The 25,352-nt window shown below is 45.2% G+C and overlaps 2 protein-coding genes across 8 annotated transcripts in view; both read right to left on the bottom strand.

Moving 5' to 3' along the window:
• Positions 1–3,960, bottom strand: part of ATP13A5 (ATPase 13A5) — a 35,611-nt gene extending 31,651 nt beyond the window's left edge. The window contains exon 1 of one of the 2 annotated variants that reach the window (XM_005237799.3): positions 3,731–3,960. In XM_005237799.3, coding sequence (XP_005237856.2) covers positions 3,731–3,793 — 63 coding nt within the window. In that variant the 5' untranslated portion in view covers positions 3,794–3,960. The remainder of the gene's footprint in view (positions 1–3,730) is intronic. The other variant, XM_027787225.2, reaches the window with a different exon arrangement.
• Positions 3,961–4,830: 870 nt separating this feature from the next.
• The window catches only part of LOC101916365 (probable cation-transporting ATPase 13A4), a 51,318-nt gene continuing 30,796 nt past the window's right edge, over positions 4,831–25,352 (bottom strand). For 4 of the 6 annotated variants that reach the window (XM_027787221.2, XM_027787220.2, XM_055816750.1 and 1 more), the window contains 13 exons: positions 24,467–24,591; positions 23,575–23,738; positions 22,394–22,516; positions 21,671–21,750; positions 20,322–20,364; positions 19,293–19,402; positions 18,916–19,012; positions 18,110–18,182; positions 16,659–16,833; positions 15,971–16,185; positions 14,409–14,497; positions 12,181–12,261; positions 9,654–11,671 (listed from right to left, as the gene is read on the bottom strand). In XM_027787221.2, coding sequence (XP_027643022.1) covers positions 11,450–11,671; positions 12,181–12,261; positions 14,409–14,497; positions 15,971–16,185; positions 16,659–16,833; positions 18,110–18,182; positions 18,916–19,012; positions 19,293–19,402; positions 20,322–20,364; positions 21,671–21,750; positions 22,394–22,516; positions 23,575–23,738; positions 24,467–24,591 — 1,597 coding nt within the window. In that variant the 3' untranslated portion in view covers positions 9,654–11,449. Of the gene's footprint in view, positions 8,020–9,653; positions 11,672–12,180; positions 12,262–14,408; positions 14,498–15,970; positions 16,186–16,658; positions 16,834–18,109; positions 18,183–18,915; positions 19,013–19,292; positions 19,403–20,321; positions 20,365–21,670; positions 21,751–22,393; positions 22,517–23,574; positions 23,739–24,466; positions 24,592–25,352 lie in introns of those variants that run through there. The other 2 variants (XM_027787224.2, XM_027787223.2) reach the window with 2 other exon arrangements.

Here is a 25,352-nt window from a genome sequence, read left to right as displayed (position 1 = left end):
TCCACAGTAGCTTGCCAACTAAAGCACACAATATGGTGGGATAGTGTAACCTATTGACATGGGTTATGTAGCTGAGAGGAGGAGGAGGAAATGGCATTTTAAATTATAAAAATGAGGAAGTCCCACATCTGAAATATGCATGAGAAATGGCAGAAGGATGACCGCTGCTTTACAGGAATCCATTTGCAACAAAGCAGAAGCTTTGCAGGGGGCTTGTACAAACAATTGTACTGGTTCAACTTCAAATACTGTTTTCAAGTGATATAAAGGCAGCAGAGTAAGCACCTACTGAGGTTTAAGAGAACAATTAACTACATTTATCTGAACCCTGATCATAATCAACAAACTAAGCTGAAATCAATGCAGCTCAACTGAAATAAAGATAATCACGCAGTCCTTAAACCAGGTTTGTGAAATCAATTTCAGAACAGCTCTATAGCTTTTAGATGGGCAGCCCTGCTGTATACAAAATATCATTTCTTCAGGGGCTACAGAAGTTTACATCTACAGCTGCCAATTGTATTTTCAGAGTGGGAGGACAAACAATAGTGTCCACAACTAAGGACAGTCAAGGAGATTTTAGTTTTCTTGCCTTTTCATAGCAGGATTTTTATAAATACTCTCCAAATACAGGCCTGGAAAATAAGGAACTTGTTATGGGGGTGGCTGGAATGGCAGGAGGTGCATGGGACCACAACTCATCCATGAGCCCTCAGGGACTGAAGAGGGCCAAATCTGCAGCCAGAAGCTGAGGGAATGCTGGGAACAGCTGTAGCATTTAGGGCTGGATAAGTGCAAGACCAGGAGTTGCCCAGTGAGAGCATTTGGAGATTTCTAGCATGCACCAAACACGGGCTGTTGCCAGCAAGGGCTGCTCTAGCGCACAGCTGTGTGCTAAACACAGCCACTGAGGAACCCAAAAATGCATTAGACGTGATGGAATATAATCAATAGACATAGGCTATACATGTCAAAGGCATGGGTTAAATAAGTGGAGTGTTGCTGTAAGCTCTTGGCATGGGTGTGCTGGCGAGGTGCCCCTTCCCAGAGGCTGCGGGACCCCAGCACAACCAGGTCATGCCAGGTCCTCACCATTGTGCCAGCATGGAGCCAGGCAGGAGCTCATGTCCCACGGGGCAGAGAGGTGGCCTTGGCTGGTAGGGTCAGGCCCCACGCAGCTGCAGCACATGGCTGATCAACAGCTCACCCTGCACAGCAAGGTGCGCAGGCAGCCGGTGCTGGTGGGCAGCCTGTTCCCAGAGGATACACACTGGGCACTCACACAGTACTGAGAAAGCACTGCAGGACAGAGCTAAGGGGGATACTCGAAGAACTTTACCAGTGCATTTAATTGTAAAATGCTGATACCAGAGGAATTTCATCAGTGTGCTTAATTATAAAATATTGAAACATATGTATCCTTGACTTTAGCCGAGCTGTACAACGCTGCATTGTGTTAACTGTAGGCTCCTGCAGCTTAACTTACTAGTAGATAAGAACCAGTCCGAAACCAGGGCACGAGCCAAGAGTGTTGAAATAGGGCCAGGAGAAGAGCAGGTCACAAAAATAACAAGAAGGAAAGGAAGATAACAAGAAAAGAGGATGAAGAAAGGATAAAGATGTCCCAAACGACCACCAGATGACCCCCAACTCATTAGACCACACATGCGTGGCAAGTATGTAGGATAAGTAGTTCTTGGAATGGTAATAAATATGCTAATGATTTCTGAGAAATGTCATAAATATGTATAGATCAGCCATATAAAGACAAACAGAGAACAAAGTCAGCATGCATTGCATGTTGGGCAGAACTCATCCCCTGTGCAGCTGGTACTGAAAATAAAGAATGCTTGCTTTCGAAAACTCAAAAATGAGCGTTAGAGAGTTTTGCCTCTGGTTTTTTGGTAACAAGGGAACCCACATCCACAGCTAATGTGCTACACTGAGCCTGTAAGCTGTAAGAGAGTTTTCCAAGCAGTACAGTACCTGGAGGCAAGGCCACTTCAGCAAACAAGGAGCCACAGGGAGATGCGTTGTAAGAGCCAGCGCTCAGCCCGACGCAGCCAGCCTTGCACAAGGCAGGTCGTGCCAGCAGCACCCAGGGCAGAGCCAGGGCCGTTCTCTGCCGGCTGGGTTGCAGCCACAGGCTGGATGGGCAAGATAGGTGTCTCCTAGAAGTGGGTGCAGCTTACCCGGGGTGCACAGGCTCCCAGCTAAGAGGCTGCTTGTGGCAACAGCCGCAATCCATGCATCCAGGCCCTCCATCCTCATCAGGCAGTTGGCAGCCCCATTGCTTCTTATGCAAGTAGAGGCAGGCACCGAGGGCCGCATCCACACACCAGCTAGTGACACCCTGGAGAACACCATCTGTAGCGATCAGCATGACACAGATGATCCCTAGCTGACTCCTTACCTGTCTCCCACAGCAGATATCTCATTTTGTGCTGGATCCAGGCTGCTACAACTGGCCTGAGCTCTCTAGTCTAAAACAAGCTCACACGAGCAGCGGTCAAATCCCAGCAGGAATTTACTGAATGCAACCAGCAAAACTGAAGCCCCACCGCTGTTAGTAGCCCTGCAAGCAATCATGACACAGAGCTGCAGGTGTGCTTTGCAGGGCAGGATGTCTCCCACCTGTGCATGCCCTGAGCACCTGCATTCCCATGATGGAGGCACTTACTCAGACCCCAAGGCTGGGCAAACAGTGACACTGGAGCTGCTATCAGCCTATGCTTGCAGAGGATGGAGACTCCTGTCCTGGGGGAACATGCTGCTGTGCTTCCAGTGCACGCAGCACATACATATCTCTAGCAAATATAGAAATGACAGGGCTGTATTTTATACACCTGTGCAGAGGCATCTACTTCTGTGCCCACTCTGTGCACTGGAAACATCTGGGTTGCGGTTTTCCCTTGCACAGAAAGCTGGAGGGGAAAGTCTTACTCCCAGTCTCACCAGACTCTGTGTAATCACTCCATGTCAGCAGGGAGAGGAAGAGTTTCCAACTCATTGTATTTGCAAAGTACTCACTGCAGCACTTCCAGGCTGCTGCACATAATCAATAATCAATCATAATCAAAGACAGAAAGTAGATTCAATTAACATTAGTAAAAACCCTTGTAAGGACAGAGCAACTCCATAAAAGCTGTTGTCAAAGACAGAGAGAAGGGATTCCTGCCATGAGAGTTGCAGTAGACTTTGGTCATCTGCCCAGTCTTCCCAGATCTGGTAAACAACAAAGACCCTTACATTTCAGGAGAAGTGATTTAATCACTGCTTCAGACAATTGTCCAGGATAAAACTAATTTGTAAGCACATTCCCTATGACTTGTTTTCTGATGCATGATGGGAAGTGTAAGTAAGTAAGGGAAAGTGTACCCATTAGTAGAGATCCTCACAATCAGGATGGAAAAGACAATGGAACAGACAGTGGGGAAAGGGACATTGCTCCTTAGACAGATGACTTCTGGTGGGCAAAGAGGTCTCTTCCATATTTCATGCCTCTGGACTGAAGCAGTATGTTCCTCACTTAGCCATTACTTTGCAAAAATCAATCTTAAAGTCAGCAAGGACTGATCCAGGGGTTTGCCTTCACCAAGGCTACGCTGAAGAGACGGTGCCCAAATGGGGAGTTCAAGGTGAAGAAGAAGCAGAGGCATATATAGAATGGACACGTGAGTAAAGAGGTGCGCAAAGAAACCAAAACCCAGCATGGTGCCCCACTCCTTACCAGCTCATTTTCCTCATCCTTGTTGAGGAGCACACAGTGATCCTTCCAAAGCTTCTCCTCCATCTGACCACGTTGCTTTCAGTCCTGGATGCCCTGTCTGTGGGCTCAAGCAATGTTGAACGCAGTTACTGACTTAAGTTCAGGCCGGTGTTAAAGTCACTTTCACCGTGGTCCTGTCTGCTGCCTTTGAAAGTCTCACAGCACACAGGCTTTTTATTAGGCTCCCAGGGGAGGGAGGAATATCCACCCTCATGCGTAAAGCCCTTAAATTCCCAGCTTATGTAAGATGCGTTTCTCTGTCTCCTGGCTGTGCTGTGTTCGCTGGGGTGGGGTGGGATGGGGCAGAGCTCCAGCAGTGAGGGAAGAAGGGCACCTGCAGCCCTATGCCGGGGGGATGGCTCTGCGCAGGGCTCAGAGGGAGATCGAGGCACAGAGCAAGGAGGAGGGTGGGAGAGTGCCACAGCCCCGCACAGAACTGACCCCAGAGCAGCACCCCAGCACTGGGAACCACCTCCAGCATGTCAGAAAGAAGCATCTGCTGTAGGGAGATCGCAGTGTTTGGGCCTGGGCTTGGTTTCAGTGCAGTGGAGGTACACGCTGGAGCAGTGTTTTTCAGGTATGGATCTAGCCTGAGCTTCCCCACTAGCACAGAGCATCCCCTCAAATACACACTTCCGTTCAAATTCTTCCTGAGTTAGAAGGTAAGAACAACAGGGCTGGATGACTCCTCTGGAGAAGCCCAGCTGGGCAACACAGGACCCCTGAACAGTGTGCAGCGTGAATCCCTGTGAGGCAGGGAGAGGTAGGGGCTCCAACCTGTCACCCTGGCAGGGACAGCAGGGACAGGCAGGCTGGGGAGCCCCACTGTGCATCTTCCAGTCTCTCGTGTCCCAGCTACTTTTTATGCATTAACCTGAAATCGCTCTGTCTTCCCCCCATTCTCCTTCTGTCGAAGTCTGAAATCAACCACTTATCCAGGCAGGAAAAATATTCTGTGTTATTGTCCTGGAATAAAGTACATGTTTGTGTGAATGGAGGCGATGGCTCTGAGCTTGCTCTCACCTTTTTTGACTCAGCCACAGGGAAGCAATTCTTTATTACTGATGAGACATGGGGATTTAAACTCGATAAAGAGACACAGCCTTTGCATGCAGCATATTTCCCTACTGATGACAAAACAGGAATTCTTCCAAATTCCCCTTCCCCCAGGTGGGAGGGAGAATGATGCCCAGGGACTGCAGTGCAGCAGGTCTTAAGAGACCCCTAAATCTCCCTCAGTCTGCAGCTCCATCCTGGAAACAGCCCCAAGAACTGAGAGAAGCACCTTTCATTAGGCAGACTCTGAAGGAAATAAAAGCACTTATCCATGTTTCTTCTCTTTGAAACAGAGCAAGGAGAGGCCAGGCTGTCTGGGATGATGAAACAGCAATTGTCATACCAGAGGCTGGCTCTGCGTAGTCCAACCAGATCCATCTTTAAGGGGTTCTGCCAGGTGCAGTTGTGTCCATAAAACAGCAAACAAGGACCAAACACTGAAGAATCATGAAAAATCAGGGTGGTGGTGAAAAATAAATATTATTTCTTTTAAAGCATTGCCATTTTGAACTGCCTAAAGCCTGCATTAAACCAGATTTCAACATAAGTAAACAGTCCCCCTCTGCCTCTCCCTTTCCCCTGAGAGGGCATGGGGGGGCTCACCCACCAGGCTGCTCTGTGCATCAGTCACTCTCATGCAGCTCCCCGGACATGACACGCTTGCAGTCATTCCACTCCCCAGTTTTCAGAAGCAGGGCCCATTTCTAGGGGTCTTGTATGTCACCCTTACAGGAAGTCCAGCCGTGTCCTTTGCAGACATTCTTGTGGCAAAAGGCTTATACACAAAGAGATAAAGTAATTAGATGATTGCTTACTAGCAGCCAACACCTCCTGTAACTCTCTACGGGAAGGAAACTCAAGAGAGGTATCATTAGCTGGGCGGTGTTACTAGTTCTCCCTATTTTGACCATCCAGGGTGAGGTGCATTTCATTTACAGGAATATGACCTGCGGTCTCTGGACCGAGTCCCAGCAGTTCCCCTGCATGGGTCAGCCGGGTGCCCACCACCACGCCCGCAGCTGCGCTTGCAAAATGCTCCCCACGCTGGGCAGGACACCTCCAGCCCCAGCCCACCAGCCTGTAGAGCTGGCACCTGAAAAGGCAAAAAAGAGGGGGATCACAGGCCAGTCAACCCAACCTGAATACACAGAGAGATGTGAAAGAAAATTTTTAAGCGGTCAGTTTGTAAGTACCTAGGGGATAATAAAGTGATAAGAAGCAACTAACATGCATCTGTCACAGGAAGATCCTATCAAACCGATCTCATTTCCTCCCTGACAGGGAGATGCTCCAAGGAACAAGAGAGAAGCAGCTAATGTGGCACATTTAGGCTTTTGACAGCTCCCCATGAGATACGAAGATACTGAGAGATAGAATTCTTTTATGATGGGCTGAAAGGTTGAACCCTAAGTTCTACATGTCCTCATGTTGTTCCCTGAATTGCACGCTTGCCTGACCTCACATCAACCCAGTCACTGGGGCAGAAAGACTGGCTGGGTCGACGGCTGCCTGTCCTGTTGGGGCCTTGGGCTCAAGGCATAGGCCGGCAGGTCTACATTCCTGCTCTCCAGTCTATACCGAAAGGGTGGGATGCTTCTGTACAACTTGTGCTCTGAAAGGCTGTAAAGGTTTAGCAGGAACGATGACAGAGCGTTGTGAGAGGCAGCCTGAGGCTCCTGTGTAAGTCAGCAGTGAGTGGGCAGTGAGCCCTGTGTAAAAGTGATCACAAGCAGGAGCGGAGTGGCAGGCTGGAGGTTCGTGCAAGGTACAGAAGGCAGCTGGTGGTGCCGAGGGGTGCAGTTCCTGCAGTAAAGAGCCCTGCTGCTTTACTGCAATAAGCAGTCCTGCTCGGAGCAGCTGCTGGACACTGGCTGGCATGTGCGTGGTGATTGCATGCAGTAGTAAAACCCTGTTTGTTGAAGAATGGCTGAGGGAGCATTACAGGTTTTCAAGGCTTGGAGCTATAGACTCAAGATTTGCCTGGGCTTGGGTGGGTGTGAGAGGGGAGTAAGACATAAATGAAACGTGCCTCTTCTTATCTGAACCTCTTCCCAGGTCCAAAAAACCTTCTTTCAGCACCTCTCAAGTAACATGTATGTTCAGGAGAAAGAGATTGTTATGCTCTCCTGATGTCCTCTTCCTCTCCAGCCTCACTGATCTTGCAATAGGATGCTCTTTTTGCCTGGAGCGATCTATCATGTGGCTAGGTGAAAGGCCAGGACAATTACACAGTGAAGTGGGACGTTTGCATTCCACCCTGTCTGCTAATCATCTAGAAAGTACCAAAGAGATTTATTAATTAGATTTAAACAGGACACAGGAATGGATGTTTCTTGACTCCCTTTTATCTATAGAGACCTATACCAAGTAATCAAAGCTATGTCAGTGACAAGCACTTCCAGTGGTCACCGGTCACAAGGGACAGTGTGAAAACAAGGCACTACAGAGCAGGGACAGCTATGCTTTGTATTTCAGACACACGGGACATTTAATGACTTTCTTAGAATAAGAATCATGTCCCCACTGTTGACAGCCAACCAGGAAGAAAATTTACACAGCCTGACTTGGCTGACAGTGTGTTGAGCTGTTGAGCGTTGCCTTCCCTTGTACGCATTTGGCAATTAACCCATGGTGTGCTGAACCATCAGGCAGCGCAGCATGACCCTCCTGGCTCGGGGCTGCGTACCATCTGCCCACAAACTACACAAAAGCCGTGGAGGGGTTAAGCACTTTCTGGTGGGGAATATTAGTGCAAAATGCTCCAGGACTACTTTTCCAACAGGAAGACTTTAAGAGGCCATAAGATGGAGTAACGAGTCCTTTAAATTCAGCTGCTGGCACCAGACACCCGCAATACGTGATAACTGAATTCTCTGTTCTCTTTCCTTGAACTGGGTGGTCCAGGTACCAGCTGTTTGTGCTTTCCTTTCCCAGTTGACCCTTGGCAGGTACTCTGTCTCTGCAGCCTCCTCTGTAATTCTCCTGAAGAAGTGTGTTGTGCATCAAGCTCCTTAGACAAAAGGTGCTATGTGAGCGGAAAAAGCTCACAAATGATGTATCTTGTAAAAGGTTCTGGCTTGTTAGCATCGTTGTACACCTACGGCTGTTATTGGTGAGGGTCTGCATTTGTTCCTCTTTTGTTGTGCGTGCTGCCAAGCAGGCTGAGCTCCAGAGTGCTGATGAATAGACAAAAACTGTGATGAGTGTATCAAGATAAACAAGTAATAAATAAATGGGACAGAAATAAAAGTGATTTTCTTTTTTCATTAACAGGGACAAGTGTATTTCACAAGGAAAATCAAATTTTGAAATTTGCTGTTCAGAGTGGCTGCCTGGCTCAGTGAATTGGCTGTGCTCCAGGGAGTCTGCCCCTTTGATTTAGCTGTAGAAAGCTAACCAGGATGGACAGCATCTGCTGGCAAAGATCACTGGGTGTCTTTCCAACCGGTGTCCACCGCTAGTCACAAAAGGAGAAAGTAAGCCTGGACCCTCAGTCCCCTAGGGGATTCTTCAGCTGTTTGAACAGCTTGGACTGCAGACAGGGACTGTGGAAGCCACAGCCAGGGCTGTCAATCTGTCTCTGCCCTTATGCAGCCTCAGAATTTGCAAAACACCCCTACAACACCTCTACAAAACAACTCTTTTCATTAAGCAGTTCAATTTTATTTCTGTTTCTCTGTTACAAGCTGGGAATGCCAAGCAGCAAGTTCAATGGCTCAGGCAGAACGGAGCACCTACATTGTACCTGCCCCTCTCGCATGCACAGCAAGTGAGGATGGGTGAAGGGAGCGCGGCAGGTGCCTGCTGGACAGACTGCAGGGAGGAAGCTGCTTGTTGCCATCCTGATTTCCAGAAGTAAAAGATCCTTTCAAACCAGAGAGAACCCTCAAAATGCAAAACACAGGCACGAGTCCTAAACACACTTGAAGCTTTTACTTTTGCTTATTCCTCATCCTGACTCTAATTACATTCCCAGTCCAAGTTTGAGGGGACCAACCCAGCACCAGGATGTGGACTGGGACCTCTGATGTTCCACCTGAGGTGAGGGAGCAGAACACAGGGACTTTAATGTGTGCGTATGAGCTGGTTTCTGCAGCAAGGATGTGTCTAACATCACTCATCTCCTGATGGCCACGAAGTTATGCTATATAAGCAGTTCAGTACAGCTGGGACACACTGCACAGGTCTGCTGATTGAACTGTGGCTGATGCCACTGAGGGAAGATAATAAAATGAGTCCCAGTATGGCTGGAGATACTGGCCTTGCATAGGAAGATGGAACACAAGACTGACATCTTAAATAGTGGCAAAGGTTAAATATCATGTAGCATGTGGATTCTATTTCTTGGAGGTAAGGCTGTATTTCAGCAGCAGGCAAACAGGTCTTTATCTTGTTGACCCTACAGGTGCCGCAGGTTTGCCACGAGTTGGTACTTCTGTACTGTCAACTGTGACATTAACTACCCGCCTAGTCTGCAGTGCTGCTGCAATTGCCAGTTTATCACATGCAGCAACATATTTGTGTGCAGGAATTCTTAAAGAGGACAGTGAATTTTGTCTCCAAGGAAAAAGTTACTGTATCTCAGAGGATGAATGGAGTAACTCCACCAGCCTGTTCTTTGATGTCTCCTTAAGCTGCAAGAAGCACCTAGACTTTACTTTCCAATGGATTTTGCTGCAAACTAGGAACTGATGCTAACTTTGGAGACACTTTTATGAATAAATGTGAACCACTTCTGGTTTGTGTCAAGTTGTGTGGCTTTGTGGCAGATATTTACCATTAGGTAAACTACAGCAGGTAGGAAAGTATTTACTCCATTTGTTTATGCTTAACCTGTCTAAAATGTGGAAAAAATTGCTGTGAGCCGAATGTTTTATGGAAGTTGAGTATTTTTGCTTTGGGGTTTTTTTTTTCTTTTTAGAAAAAAATGGTTATTTTTTAGACCAAGCTAAATTCTTTTCAAACACTGTGCTGGTACAGACATGTTGATTCAAAACAATCTGTGATTTCTTCTGATTGCTCTTGGTTTTCCAGAGCTACTTTTTACTCTAAAAGACCAAAGGAATCTTTACTGTGACTCCCAACTTGCCTGATTCTCTGGGTTTCTTCAGCAGTGCAAGAGTGCTTTAGTGTCAAATAGTGGGAACATACTTTTCCCAGCACTGTAGTGCTCTCAAAGGGCTTCTCAGCCTCACCCAGGAAAAGCACGGGCAAGCTTCAGCTGTGAAAAACAAACTGTGCAGTCAGTTCAGAGTGTCACTCTTGGTCTGAAGCCTCGCTGACTGGTATGTTGTTGGTTTATGTAGCTGGAGACTGAGATTGCAAAATACAGCGAGCAGGAAGTCTGCCTCGCATCACAGGGCTAAGAGAATATGTGCTGGCAGCGGATTTTTTTGAGCAGGTAAAACTTGCAGAAATGTGCAGCGCTGTTGGATTTACATACAGCAGAAGCAACACAGCAGTGAGTCACCATCAAAGGGTAACAGGTGAGGGATATGAGCTGATGAGTTGACACATGGTGTGTAGTCTATGCAATTACGGTTGGAAAAAAGAGTTAAACCTCAGATGGTTCAACTTAACAGCATGCCATGGAATTTAATAAAAATATTCTGAGACCTAGCTGGCTTCCTGTCTTTTAATTCAGGCCTTAGCTCCTTGGGGGTAGTAACCTCTTCAATGCCTGCTTCTTTTGGCACTGGTAAACTAGGAGCTGATGCCAGGCCACAGCCCAGCTGTGCAGCATCTGCTCTAGTAGAGCAAGTTCACACCACAGGGGTGTCCTTGTAGACCCACAGGATGAGATTGTAATTTGCAATTATCATGTGTTTCATTCTACTTTTAAAAATTGTATATCCTGAACAAATACCTTTCTCAACAAAAAGAACAGTTAAACAATGAAATCATTCTGCTCTGTAGTTCTGAAGATTTTTTCACCCAGAAAATGCAGGTACCACATTTTAAACTGAGAAGAGGGCAAACACGTTGCCTGGTAGCAGTGAGCTAGCAATAGAGCTCTACACTGTTCCCATCGTGGGAAGACCATAATGGTGGTGGGAGTGGATGCTTCTAAAAGGCTTTGGCTATTTGCAGCTCCTTCCAGGTCCAGAAAGCCAAGTATTGCCAGAAGGGGGAAAAACCCCACCACCAGACACCGGGTAGCATTATCTGAAACCCTGGGAACTATAGGAATCCCAGGACCCGCCTATGTTCAGCAGCCTCTATCAGGAGTAAGGTCTACTTGTTTTCTCAAAGGGCATCTCCCCAGAAGAGCGCTGATACCTCAGTTAGCTACTTTTCTTCTGGAGGAACCATATGCAGTTCAAGAGAGGGATGCAGCAATGGGGTGTTTCAACCATGAATACTTTGGAAATATTCAGCAAATTTTTCCATTTACAGCTGGCAGCCATTAATACATGGGCAAGAGGACAGGAGAAACACTGTTGTGGCTTTATGTTACTGCAGCCAGCTTTTCTGCTTCCAGTTAAATCAAAAATAAGCCAGAGACGGTTAGTCTTAGAATGGGGAGCAGTGATGGGTTGGTCCTTGCTCTTTTCTTACGTCTCTGAGATAGTCCTTCTACAACCAACTGCAGCTGTCCTGAACATGTGTCCTCTGCAATTTCCTTCAGAATACATCCTCATTGCTGTCAAATGTTGGATTGCTATGGCCTCCCATATTTCCCTCTACTGATAGTGCCACAGAATCTGAGAAGAAGGTTTCATTCAGAGGTGGCCAGGCTGAGTCCTGTTCTAACACTCGCTGTAGCCTCTTGTAATGGCTCTTTGAGTGGTACCGGAAGGTCTTTTTCAGAAGCAGCCATAAAGCTCTGTTCTCGATGACCGCTTCCTGTAAACACAAGACCAAAAGGAAGATTCTGGATAACCTGGACCGCACTTTTCCCTTTTCATCCACAGGACACACACAGGGCAAGTAGTGGAGACCCAGATTACCCACCCTGATCTGCTCTTCCACATTCCTTCAATAACCTTTTACTGACCACTTCTCACAGCAGCTCCACCAGCAGTCATCCACTAGAAAATTGGGACAAGCTCCTCCTGACAGTTTTCAGGATCTGAGTAGAAACCCCAAGACTTCCCGTATTTCACTAGCCTGGGGCAGGGTCTGATACATCCCTCCCACCAGAGGAAAGAAAAGGTGGTTGGGCCTTGCATTCCCTTATATCTGATCATTCATATGTGGGCCTCTGAGGAAAGACGGTAAGGGCAAGGCAGCAGCAATGGCTTGTGTTTTACTAGATATTCCCAGGCGGGGCTGAGGAGGAGGAAGAAAGAGTGAGACCCAATGATTTCACCTTTCCAGTTAGTGCCGACAGACATTCAATGAAGCACGCTCACCTCAACAAGGAAGGACACAGCAAGTGTGACTGCAAGCATTACCACCATGGAGATCCGCCACGTGGTAGGGGTGCAAACAAGCTGGGGAAAAAAGCAGGAGAAGCTGTTCAACAGCATGTGTACACACCAGATACCCGTGGGAGCTTGTGTCATAGAATCATAGAATTATTTAAGTTGGAAAAAAACCTTAAGGTAATCAAGTCCAACCATAAACCTAACACTGCCAACTCCACCACCAAACCATGTCCCTGAGCACTATAGTTATTATTATGTTATTGACATAAGTCTACATGTCTTTTAAGTATCTCCAGGGATGGTCACTCAACCACTTTCTTGGGCAGCCTGTTCCAGTGCTTGATAACCCTATCAGTGAAGAAAATTTTCCTGATATCCAATCTAAACCTCCCCTGGTACAACATGAAGCCATTTCCTCTTGTCCTATCACTTGTTAGCTGGGAAAAGAGACTGACACTCACCTCGCTACAACCCCCTTTCAGGTAGTTGTAGAGAGCAATAAGGTCTCTCCTCGGCCTCCTTTTCCCCAGACTAAACAACCCCAGTTCCCTCAGTTGCTCCTCACAGGACTTGTTCTCTAGTCCTTTCACCAGCTTCATGTCATCAAAAGCCAGAATCCTGCACTGGCTGTTCACTGCTGATGAGCCAACACTGCTACCTGAGTAATTGATAAAGGCACTTTACAACTTACAATGCAGGAAAGAAAACCATACTCCAGCACTCCAGCAGGAAATCTAAATATTTCCTTTCTTTCTAGTATGGGCAATAATTTGAAGTCTGAATATTTCAGCTCCAAACCCAGCTCCAGCTTCCCACAGTTAGCAGCACTGGCTTTCTGGCTATAGCCCAACTTATTTTGGAGATACAGCTCAGATCCAGAATTTGGATCAGCAGTTTCCCCAGGGCTAGGCTACTGCAGTTTCTTATTGCCACTCCCTCCTTTTCTCATCTCAGCAAATCCAGTGTACTCCAACCACAGAGCCTGGGAGTTGTGCAGTTCTTCCCAAAAGCATTTTAGCCCCTCATAGCTGCAGTGCTGGCAATGTCCTGTGTCACCACAGCCCACGACAGGACTAAGACTTGCTTTAAAGTGCCATCTCGTGGCAGATTCTTTTGCTGGGTCCGCCCACTGAGCTGCTGCTCTGGGAAGTTACACCTTGAGGCAGCTTTAGCCAGGCTGCTTGTCATCTGACATCCAGGTCCATTCCCCTTGTCTACGTTTCTTTCTGTGTTTTATTATTTCCGTTTCTAAATCCACATACTAACTGTCACACCAACATACAGGACTGGAAGCAGTAGCATGTTTAGTACTTGGTTTAAAGCAGCCACACTTCATCATTCTGATTAAAGATGTACTGAAAAAACAAGAATCTGTTGCTTTGGGGTTTTTGTTCCTGTGACACCTACTACAAGGCTGTGAGGGTGTCACAGTGAAGGAGGTTAACATTTCCCAGCCTCAACACACTAATTGTCAGGTCCACTAGTAACCCGGTCCTATGTCTGATGGAGATCTTACACGTCCATTGCATTTCCCCTAGGATGGATTTGCACAAGGCAACTCCCAGCTTGCATTCTGCCAGAAAAAAATCAGCCAAGCTCTATTGGTATTTATTAATCAAGGATCAAGATAGATCCTCTATTGCCAAGGCAGCCCCACTAGTCTTCCTCTACAACTGTTCTAAACCCAAATGCTGCTTTAGGAAACTGCAAGCTGTCTGAAATTTAAACAAGGAGACTGAAAATATTAGGGGCTGAGAACAGAGAGCTGCTGTGAGTGCCGACTGGCAGATCTTTGCAGGAGGATTTGTGTGCAGAGTAAAACAGCCTGAGAAACACAAGTGCGTGGTGCTTTAGTTTAAACTTGCAGGGTCTACTCCTTTTCTCCTCCAGGCTTTGCAACTATCAAGCCACCAACATACCAAGCACAGTAAGCTTAGTGGCGCTATATTCTGTTGCACGGACAATATGCTGAAACAATCAAATATACATGTGTAGCTGTCCAGCTGTCAGAATACACAGATCTTGGTTTGGAGCTACCATACCTCCAGAAGGTTCTTTGATCCCATCATCTAAAATCCATCTCTTCAAATTTTATTTGTCTTTAGAGGTGCCATCTATCCCCTCAAAAGTCTGTGCCTTTTGTTAAAAACAATCCCAGCGCACTTATAATGGGACTGTAGTAGGAAGAAAACCCATCTTGGAACAATACTCACATCCATCTTAGAGTAGAGATCATCAATATCAGCAAACACCAAGATGAGGCAAATGCTCAGCTGCCCTATGAGCACTAGTAAGAACACATCTGAAGGGACAAGAACAAGCAAATAGAACCACAGGTTTATGAGCAATCTCAGCTGCTTGGCTTTACTACAAAAGATTGTAATCATGCTCCGTGTCAAACAGTAAAAAAAAAAAAAAAGAATTCATGGGATAGGAAGGAACTTTCAGCAAAAGAAAAATGAACAGAGTAGAACCCCCACTTTAGTCAGTCAAGCAGATATACGTAAGGCTGGGACAAACCTTGTAGTCGCACATTTAAAATGTCAAATGAGTATTTTGAACATTTCGATCTGACCTCTCATATCTGAGAAGCCTTAGAGCCTTCCAGTGCGTCTTTCTCTGAGCTCTGTGTCTCCTGTCATTCAGAAAAATGTCCAGGATGTAGTCTTGCTCTTGTTGACACAATTAGGAAAAATGCCCTCAATTTCAGTGCTGTCAAGACTCTCTTTCAATCAGGATCTAAAGAGTCTAAGCAGTGGAGATTTATTGCCCTCCCCATCCATAGGCAAATGTTCCAATGCTGTCAGGCACTGAACTTCACTCCGCAGACACTCACTCTGGTTTTGCCTTGTTCTGGGGGATGGATGACCCACTCTTCTGCTATCTGGGACGAATATCCCCTCCTCACTATTACTATATCAAAACAACAAAGCTTTGAAACCTGCAGCATTAACTCTTCAGCAATTAAAGGACTGAACAGAGCTTTGTCTGAGAGACAGCTGCAGGATTTGTTCCACAAAGAAAAACAGCTCTCCTGTGCCTCACTGTAACTTCCAGAACTGCCACAGTCACGTGCTCATCTTCCCTTCACATGACAGTCTTTCAGAGGCAGAACAAACCTACTAGACTTCGCTACAGTCTCTTCAAGTTATTGCCCCTGATGTTTCCTCTTTGAAGAAGTAAACTGGTCATAGATTTAGCAAATGCTAAACATCTCTGGTTCTAGAATAGGAAACAGAGCCTCTGCGAATGTGCAGATTTTATCATATTTTTCCTTCTGAGATGGTCCCAAAAGAATGCCCTGAACATGAGTTCTCTCAATTATTGCTCAACCAGCATGCTCTGAGGAGACAGGCACAGGGCTCTTCCAGAGTTATTCTAAAGACTAAAGCAAAGTGAGACCACCTAATTCTGGCATTTCTTGAAATGTCTCACTCAGGCTGCCTTAAGTAACAAGCCAACACCACCTTCCCGCTACTCCTTAAAAGTTTTTATCAAACTCCATTTCTCTGTTTCAGAAATCCAAACACCAGGGCCAAGTTTTTAGCAATACAGAAACACAACATTTGGGCCCAGCTCAGAGAGCTGCTTGTCACAGGATTCCATTGGCACTAAAACTTATGAAAAGGTGGCCTTCAGTCATTTAGAAATCTAATATTGAGCTCCTATTTTTTTTTTGGCTGGCATTACTTTGGTCAAGTTTTAATTTTTCCCCAGTGAATTGACCTCCTGAGTTGACTTACTCACAGATCCCTCCCTCTTTCCCCATACTTACAGTTTGTGTAGATGGGTTGCCTGAAAGGCTTTCCTTTGGAAAACACTAGTGCTACGATGAGGCAGTTGATGGTACTTAGCAGCCACACTGTGGTGTTTTCATAGCTCTTGTAGCCATTGTCTGTTTGCCCATGAGCTTCATCTCTCATCCCATGGAGGCCCAAGCTGGAAATGGAGGAAGAATTCTCCATGTGGTTGTTTGCTGAGAGGCAGGCGCTGAAAAAGTGTGTCACACTGGTCAGCAAATCATCACTGTCTTGGTTATTTCCCCTAGCTTCCACTACCACTATCAGGAATCCTCCCTCACAGCCATGATTTGCTCCTGCTATCACAAGGATGTAGGTTATTGGCAATGTCCTCAACCCTACCTGCTGGGTTGGGCTTGCTGAACTCAGCAGAGCCTGAGCTCAAACCCACTTGGATACCCTGGTCTTCCCTGCAAGAAAATACTTCTCTTTGTGCTCAACAGAAGCATTCTCACCACACGCACTGTGCTGTGCAGCAGACTTGCTGGAGAGCTTAGGGACCCACAGACAACACCGGTTAACGTGTCCGCACCTTGTGGGGAAGCATCAGGGTCTACCTGCAGCTGCTGATCAGGCCTGTAGTTAAGCTGATCAGTAGTATTTGGTAGACCTGTCCCCACAAGTCTGCCCTGTGTCACCCAGAGTCCCAAGGAGGGGACCTACCTGTGTATATTGGTCTTGGAATACCACGGCTGCTCCTGTACCACCACAAACCCAAAAATTTGCATGCTGAGGCTGAAGAGGATGTTAAGTACAACAGAAAGCAGCAGCGGGGGTGAGATGAGTTGGCTAGGAGGTCTGTAAGGAACCAGCTTTGGACAGGCACCTGTGAAACTCACTGAAACATGCACAGACATGTTTACTAGTGTGTCCAAAATACAAGCAGTGCTGCTGTATATCTCTGACTGTTATCAATGGCCAGCACTTTTACAGGCTATAATGTTCTTTATAATACATACAAATACTATATCAAGTACAAAATACAGAGTTGTTTTCCCACCAAATCTTATTGGCCATACAAGAGGTTAATTAACAGCATCTAACTATTATGAGACATTTTTTGAAAATAAAATGTTGGATTTTACAGCATCTAACTATTATGAAACATTTTTTGAAAATAAAATGTTGGATTTTTATTTTATTTGGCTACTGTCAGGCCCAAGGATATAAGGACGTGCTCAGGCTCTCCTGTTCTTTGTCACTTGTCAACCGCAGCTTGGGATTTTCTGCTGCCTATGTTCTGTGCATCCTCCTGAACTAAGCACCTAGTGCCCAGCTGTTTGAGCTGCAGGAGAACTGCAGTAGCTGGACCAACAGGTTTTCCTCTGTTCTTAGGCTTAACAAAGTTATCCAGACTTTCAGTAAAAGAGCTACACAGAAAGCCTTGATGCAGTCTCCAAATGGGCTATTTACAGCAAGGCAGCTTTTGACACCCAATATTGCGGCTGACCCTTTTAGACTTGACTTAATCAAGGCCTTTTCCAGTTGTCTGTGTTCCAGCAGGGATGGAAGACAACTATGTATTTTTGCTATATGCTTTTCATGCTCTTGCCCTTGCTATTCTTGCTTCTAAACCTCTCCCTGCATTTACTCTACCTAAACAATCCCAGCTTTCTCTTTTCCCTCCAGCACTGCTTTCCTTTCTCATTCTTCGCTTACAGCTTCCTGCTCTGTAGTGTCCAACATCTGTCCCTTTTTTCTCCTCCATTGCCTCTTGTGCCTCCTGCCTACCGTTTCAAATGTGAGTCAGACTCCAAAAAGTTGATGCCTAAACTTTTTCATTTGGGCATGGATTCTTAAGTATCTTCTTAATCTGCCTTCCTCAGTCAACAGGGAAAAGCCTGACTTTCCACTAAATTAAGTCTGGTTTAACTCCTGCTAGAGATAACATCCCAGTTATCAACAACATACATGCTCAGCAAATGCACCACTGAGAATTACCCATCTTATTTCAGAGCTTTTCTCAAACAAAATGCCTCCTCTACTAAACATCCTGTACTTTATGTAGTCTCTTCTTTTCTTTCTTTCCATACATAGAATTATGCATTTCCAAAGAGCTGAAAAATATTTGAGATAATTCTTTCATTAATATATAGGATGACTAAAGGGCTTACTTGTCACACCAATTACAGTGGTAATAGCGAGATCTTGGAACAGAAATTGGTAATTCCCAAAGGAGTTTAGTTGCTGAAAAGAGGAACACAAAGAAAAAAAAAAAACCATAAATCAGACATTTGCCGTGGGCTTGTTTGTATCATCTCCAGAAAGCTGTATTATTTTCATGGAGCTAATGCTCTGCTATTTGTTCTGAAACACTACTCAGCAGATAAGGGGACCACACAATCCACCACCCTGCCAATACATTCATCATCACTGGGCCTGCAGTGAATACTCTCATTTTGTACATCGTTCAGACTAACAATGCTTCCAGTTCACTCAATGCAATATAAAAGAAAGCTGTTTGAAGAGACACGCTTTCTCAATGCTGGGTGACTTCCGAATGGAAAGCCCTCCTCCCTGTTTGGGTAGAAGCCATGCAAAAGTGGTTTAAGGCACTCCAGGGGATTTTGCTTACTGTCAAGTTAATTCATGCTTTAAATGCTGAATAAATTGCAACAGCATACACTTACACCAGATTCTCCCTTTTCAGACATATGCCCTCATTCAAAATACTGTTCAATACCTCAGCCTTGGTTTTGCCCAGCTCGCATCTTAAGTCTGCTCACTGAAGTTAATGGGAAGAATCTCTCCAGTTTTCAGCTGAGGGTACAGGAGGATCATATGACCATGCCACAGACATTTGCAGCTCAGAGAAAGGTAAAGCTCTGTACCCTAGTTTTATTGTGGCTTTTATGGCATGTTTCTCCTACAAGGCAGTAGTAGCTCATCCAGTTCTAGCCAACATGTTCCCAAGACGTACCCAGTACAGTAGGAGAACACCAAGGTACTGAATGGTGCTGTACAGAGCCATGTACTTGAACATGCAGAAGGAAGTGACAAGGGCAGCACGGCCTTCCCTGTGTGAAGACATGAATATAGGACAACAATTAGGTGATGGGAATGCTCCTGTTGCCAGTCCTCTTCTCAGCTGTAGATGCACTCCTGTAGCTTTGAGGGAATTAATCTGTCTTGAAGGAATTTCAGATGGGAACTAGACAAATGGCAATTTCAAGGTCAAAGACACTTATTTTTCTCTAGATATATATATTCTGGTATGGCGGGAATGCCCAACACTAATATTTGGAAGGAGTAGGAACTGTCTCCTTTATGAAACAGGAAACAAGAAACCACGCTTACTTGATAAGCTCTGGCACACATGCTATGCTGGGGGTTCGGGATGTGAAAGGTGAAGCCACAGATGCCTCCTGTTCCGACAGCGATATCCCTGCATGTGCCACTTTCAAAGCCTGAAAATCATAATATTCTTCAGCATTCACAAACCAGGAAGACACAGCCACTGACATGTCAGCCCAGAATTGACCCCTTATTACAGGATACGTTCTGTGAACAGCAGTCCCTCTTCATCGCCTGGGTGTGCTTCACCCAAAAAGCCTCCTCTAGTGGGATGTGGTTGAGGCATTGGGTCCAGAAGAATGGGGATGACAACATGGGAAAACCCATTTTCCACAGATCCCAAAGCCATCCACTATCAGCTGCAGGAGACAGATTTGGCTCTGCCTCCTGTGTCAGCACTTATTTGCCGTTATGCCTTATGTAGGCAGTCTAGGTTCTCTGCTTACTTCCCCCAGGATAATCCTTGGGACTTTGTGTTAAGGCAAGTGCTTCAGTGCCTAGATGGCATTGCTCTTACTGTCACAAGGATGTGTTAAGTCATGAAGTAAACCAAACCTGCCCAGAGGGAGTTATAGGTCTCTCCTGAACCTGGACCCTTCCTTTTAGAAGAAAAAAAAAAAAAACACAACAGCTTTCTTGCACTTCTAAAATGTGCATTTACAAAAGCCTTGTACGGCTACAGCTGTTGCCCACAGACGCTCCTCCTCACTCTAGTCTTCTCCACCCCCAGACACTGAAGATGTTGACAGAAACCCCAATGGAGGATTTGGAGAATACTCCAGTGGTTTTTACAAAGGAAATTAGTCAATCCTTGAGACCACAGTCTGCAACAATCTCTGCCTAGGACAGCTCTGGCATGTTAAGGACCACACTGTGGGATCAGGCCTGAATCAGTACTGGTGCCAGTAGAACTATTCTGTGACTAAGCAGAGCACTCTCATCTCCAGCATGTGCTCAGTTTGGGATATTCTACTGGCATTGCATTCATTTTTAGTTTTTAAAATCAATATATTGTAAAGAATTTTCACTTACCCCACAGTCATTGGCTCCATCTCCACACATGCCCACAAAGTAACTGAAAAATAAAGTGACCTACAGTTCAGTTCTGGGAGAAGTAAGACCTATAAACAGGAGAGAATCAGAGCCTCCTCCATGGCTTTTTGTTAAAAGCCCTTCTGGAAAGCTGAAAGACTGAAATACAGGACTATGAACTGTTCACGGGCCTTGGGCTTGTACCTCAGATGTGCCTACAGTAGTTTCTGTTGTGATGGACTGAAGAATACAGTAGCATGAAGTTTTGTTACCTACAATGGACTCAGCCTCCCACCCTCGTGGGGTTTAAGGTCAGTCACAACAGAGGAAAGGGCTAATGGTGACAGCCCTGCTAAGAAAGGAAGGATTGCAGGGACTGGTACTTCATGTTCCCTGGGAATAGACATGAATGGGGACTCTGCTTTGGGGTCCAGTCCTGCCAGAATCTCCTGGGGCAGACAGAGAGTGACTGAGGCAGCTGGAGTAGAAAGAGAAGGAGAACATGGGCTTAAACAGGATATCAGGAGACGGCTCCGCACGCTGAGGTTGAAATAACCTTGTGAAATGATGAGCCATAAAAGTAAATCCTTATTTCTGCAGCATCCAAGTAAAATCATCCTAGTCCTTCAGGAGCTGACTCACTTGTGTCTGTTACTGTGGAGGCCTGGATTTCAGTGCAGGGGAGGTTCTCATTGGGAGGCCACTGATGGTGGTCCAGGGAGACCAGACTGGTTGGGGTGCTCACAGCTGCTCACACCAGGCTGATAATCTGAAACAGCCTAAAGCTTACCCTGCTCTAGGGCAAGGCCAAGGGCTAACTAGTTGAGGTGAGGGTGGGGGTATTCAAAAGACTTGGGAAACAGTTGAATAACAAGCAACAAGACACCTGGGACTCGGGAATATGTATATACCTCTGTGACTGTGAACAGCACAGGGCATACCAAGCTAGATTGCCCTGGCATGTTTTCTAATCCATCACACTGAGTCAGCAATAGTGCAGTAAAAAGACTGCTAGCATCACAGAAGCTGCAGTGCTGGGAAATATTCCTAAAAATATTAGGTTGACAAGTGTCCCTCCTTCAGGCCCAGAAAGAGAAATAAGAATGGAAGGTTATGTGAACAAAAGAAACCCAGAATCGTGGAAGTGTTAAGTCTTTGACAGGTTGCCAAACTAACATGGAATTCAACAGGCTTTTGGAATTTCATTGCCAAGCTATATGTCTGTGGAAATTTCATTTTTGTGTACTTCAGAAAATGCTGTTAGACAAAAGCTAGCTCTTATTAGACTCTTTTCAATCCTGGAAATTCATGAAACACTTCCTAACTCTTAGTACTCATTATAAACTTACTCCAGCTTCTGAAACTCTTCTACAAGGCTGGATTTCTGACCAGGAGACATTCTAGCAAAAACTGTTCCATTGAGCAGAAGCTGTAATGAGAAAAATGGAAGTGATTTTTCAAGCACCTGAGGTAAGAGTCACAGTGATTTCAGTGATAATCTAGAATAGAAATCACCGAAAATTCACATTTCCAAACAACCGATGCTAGACTCCAAAGCAGGAAAGGCTGATGGTCAAAGATAAAAGGTATCTTCATTAATATTTTGAAAAAATAATCACAATAAGGACAAGAGGCCTGGTGTGTCATTTGAGTTACCTGATGAACACAGATTACCTGGCAGGGATTTACTAGACTAGAACTCATGAAACTACCTTTCCCATGAAGCAGACAAGTCATGCTAAATTGCATGCTGTATTATACCATGTTTTCTCCTGTTCTCCAAAAAATGACAGAATCAGTGCTGTGCAAGGGCTAGGCATGTGGGCACAAATGTTTAAGGTCATGTCTTCACACCATGAGGCAGGTCTGCTCCCCTCACGCACATAAAATCCAAGGATTTTCAGATCCGTCCCCATACATTACTATCAGAGATTCATCCAGTCCATAAGTATTTCAGGGTTAGAATTGTTCCCAAAAGATTTCTGGGTACAGATCTCTTTGGGTACTTATATCAGGACAATCCTAATATACCAAATGGCAAGCCTACTTCTGTTAAATAATCCAGGTCTTACCTTTGGAAGTAAGTGCCTGAAATGCTGTGCTACAGTTTGATAAGTTTTTCCACTCATGGCAAAATGATACTGGCCTGATCCCAATGCCAGCTTGATTCTTCGTTTGGTCTGACTGTCATCCTCCTATAAAACAAGACAGAATGAGTGCTGCTCCCAGGCCCCCAAAAGCTACTATGTGCATTTCCACAAGCACTACTACAAAGAAGTGGTCATACCACGCGGAGGGCACTTGTAAAGACTCTGGGAGACCTGAGTTCAAGGCCCATGCCTTTGCCTGGATTTGTGAAGGGATTTAGGCGTATAATGCCATTAATTTTAGTGTGAACTGGGTGCTTTATAAGTCTGAAAAGCTGGACCTCAGCATTATCATATTTGATCAAATTTATGCTATAGTGCCAAACTGGTGGGCTGCACTGTGAGTGACAGTGGCTAGAGAGAGCATATGGGCTCCACAGCTATGCATGCCTTTTGCAATGAAATACGGTGAAGATGCTGCTCAGGCTGATCTTTGGTAGAAAGGAGTCCCTCAACAGCCCTTGCAGAGATTCCCTGTCATCCACCTGACTCTTAATACTTCTCAGAGAAAGGTCAGCACCTTCAGACACACACTTCAGAGAGACAGTAAATAGTCTCTATCTCCGTTTCTTTGTGGAGATGATGAAACACAATTTCTTAGGATAGATAGCCTATGTTTCACTGTGTATATGCAATTTCTCAACAGTTAATCTGCATTATAATTCTGCAGGTATGGGGCAGTGCTAACTTTTTACCTGCTTGAACATAGCTCGTTCATTCAGTGCAGTTACACAGATTTTAAGTCCACATCTATACTATCAAATTTACCCAGAAGGGAAAGGAAACATGCTTTAAATTGGCATCAGCTAAGCATGAGGGCTAGGGACAAATCTTTCCTGTGTTTCTGCAAAGCTGTTCTCAAACCTAGCTAGGCAGTTAACAAGAACATGTTCAGAAAGTAATATGCTAGGAAGAAAGCTCTAGTGGAGAACATATTTATAAAGGGCCCTTCTTTTTAAACACTTTTCTAGCACATAACCTTCTGACATGCAGACAATGGCGAATGACTGATCTCTGTTATATTAGTATAATCCCACTGCACTATTTAAAAGGTTCCAGCTTAGTTTGTTTCCCTGCTGCACAACACCTGCTTCTTATATGCTCACCAGACTTCTGTAATCTTCAGGTTTGTTTTCTTCTAGTGGTTTCCAGGTTATAGATGCTGAAAAAGATCCAGGTATTTTGTTTGCTTCCACAAGAATCATTCTACTCATTGGAGAAATCATCCCGGCATTTCTCGCAACAGTTACAGCAGTCTGAATGTTGTCACCTAGAAAAATCAATGGGAGTGTTATTAACAATTTCTGCAATGAGGAATTGTTTATGGAGGAAACACTAGTTCTAAGTTTTCACATAGATCCACAACAATCTAAGATTTTGGTGTCTGTGCCTAGAAAAGTTTTTTATAAGGATCAAAACTCTGCAGATGAGGTCTGCCTTGATAATTAAATGTATTTTAATTTAGAAACGAAATATTTTCACCTTCAGCTTGAAGAAATCCAGATGGGGAATGTGCTCCCAGATTATGTGCTTTAGACAAAAAACATGAATTACCAGACGTCATAAGGTTCAGTGATTTGTCCTGGCATCCATGTTCTATCTCTGCTTATGTATGACAATAGGATTTCATGAGGCCCTTTAAAGACGCGATCTTGCATGATATGTCTTTGTGTACATCATCTGACAACCTTACCAGGAAGAACAAATGGACTCACTGGAAAGCATCAGAGGAACAGGAAGGCTCTGATCTATGGTGAAAGTGGGGCAGATTAAGTTAGGTATCTGACCTAGCTTGGTGAAGCTGTCAAGGGATATAAGCCTGCATGGTTCAGCTCATGTCATTACTACAACACAAGTGTTTCTTGGACTATAACTGTATGAAAGATACAGATGTCTGTGCCTTCCTACCAGTGGTGGGGACAAAGCAGCAGACTGTTCACCCATTGAACACCCTGTCTGGGCCAGTGGCCACATAAATAATCCACCCTTTTTACATACCTGTGACCATAACACTCCTGATGCGGGCAGCGCTGAGCTCTTCCAGGACAGGCTTTGTCTCCTTTTTTAAGCGATTCTCCATTATCAGCAGACCCAGGAATGTCAGATCAGATTCTGCCTCCTCCCTAACAGTGAAGAACAGACAGACAGATTTCATTCTTCTTTTTGCCTTTGGCCTATTTTTGCACTGAATTTTCTGATAGCCAGTTATAACTGTTAACCATCCCACCTAAGTCAAAAGCATTAGAATAATTTGTTAGTTTTCAGCAGTCCTAGGCTGCCTGTCTTTTGTGGTGCTATTTCCACCACCAGCAGGACCTGCATCCCACTGGCAGCAAGTGGTGCTGGCTGTGTATGCAATATTTTCACTTGATTTTTCATCCTTCTGTTCTCTTCTTCCTTTGTTCTGAAGAATGTGTTCAGCACATAGCCAGCTTCCAACTCATGTTTGCTTAACTACCAGATCAAAAAAGGAGCCAATTTCAACCTACCTGCTCCACACACCAACATGAAGCCCGATGGATAAGTTGGACTGTTTTTCATTCATGCACCATCCTTAGCCAGCATGTAAAAGCACCCTGAATTTCCTGCACGATTCCCAAACTGTGGTGGTCTGATTTGCAAAGTTCATGCACGCTAGTCCTTCTCATTTGAGGACAGTACAACAAAGAAACGCACCTTAGTAAATGTATCTGCTATTTTTGACAGTAGGACCTGAGCAAACAGCATGTGGGGATTCCAGCTCTGTTCTCTCCTACTTTTTTCTTTATACCTGTGCTATTGCTTCTTTTATAGTTGAACACATGCAGTGGAGAACAGAATTTGGTAAACAATCGCATCCCTGAGTCATAAACTAGAGGTCTGTCAGGGAGACAGGCTAACCCTG

Source organism: Falco peregrinus, chromosome 12 (assembly GCF_023634155.1).
Source record: "Falco peregrinus isolate bFalPer1 chromosome 12, bFalPer1.pri, whole genome shotgun sequence".
NCBI lineage: Eukaryota > Metazoa > Chordata > Aves > Falconiformes > Falconidae > Falco > Falco peregrinus.
This window is presented reverse-complemented; position numbering and strand designations above follow the sequence as displayed.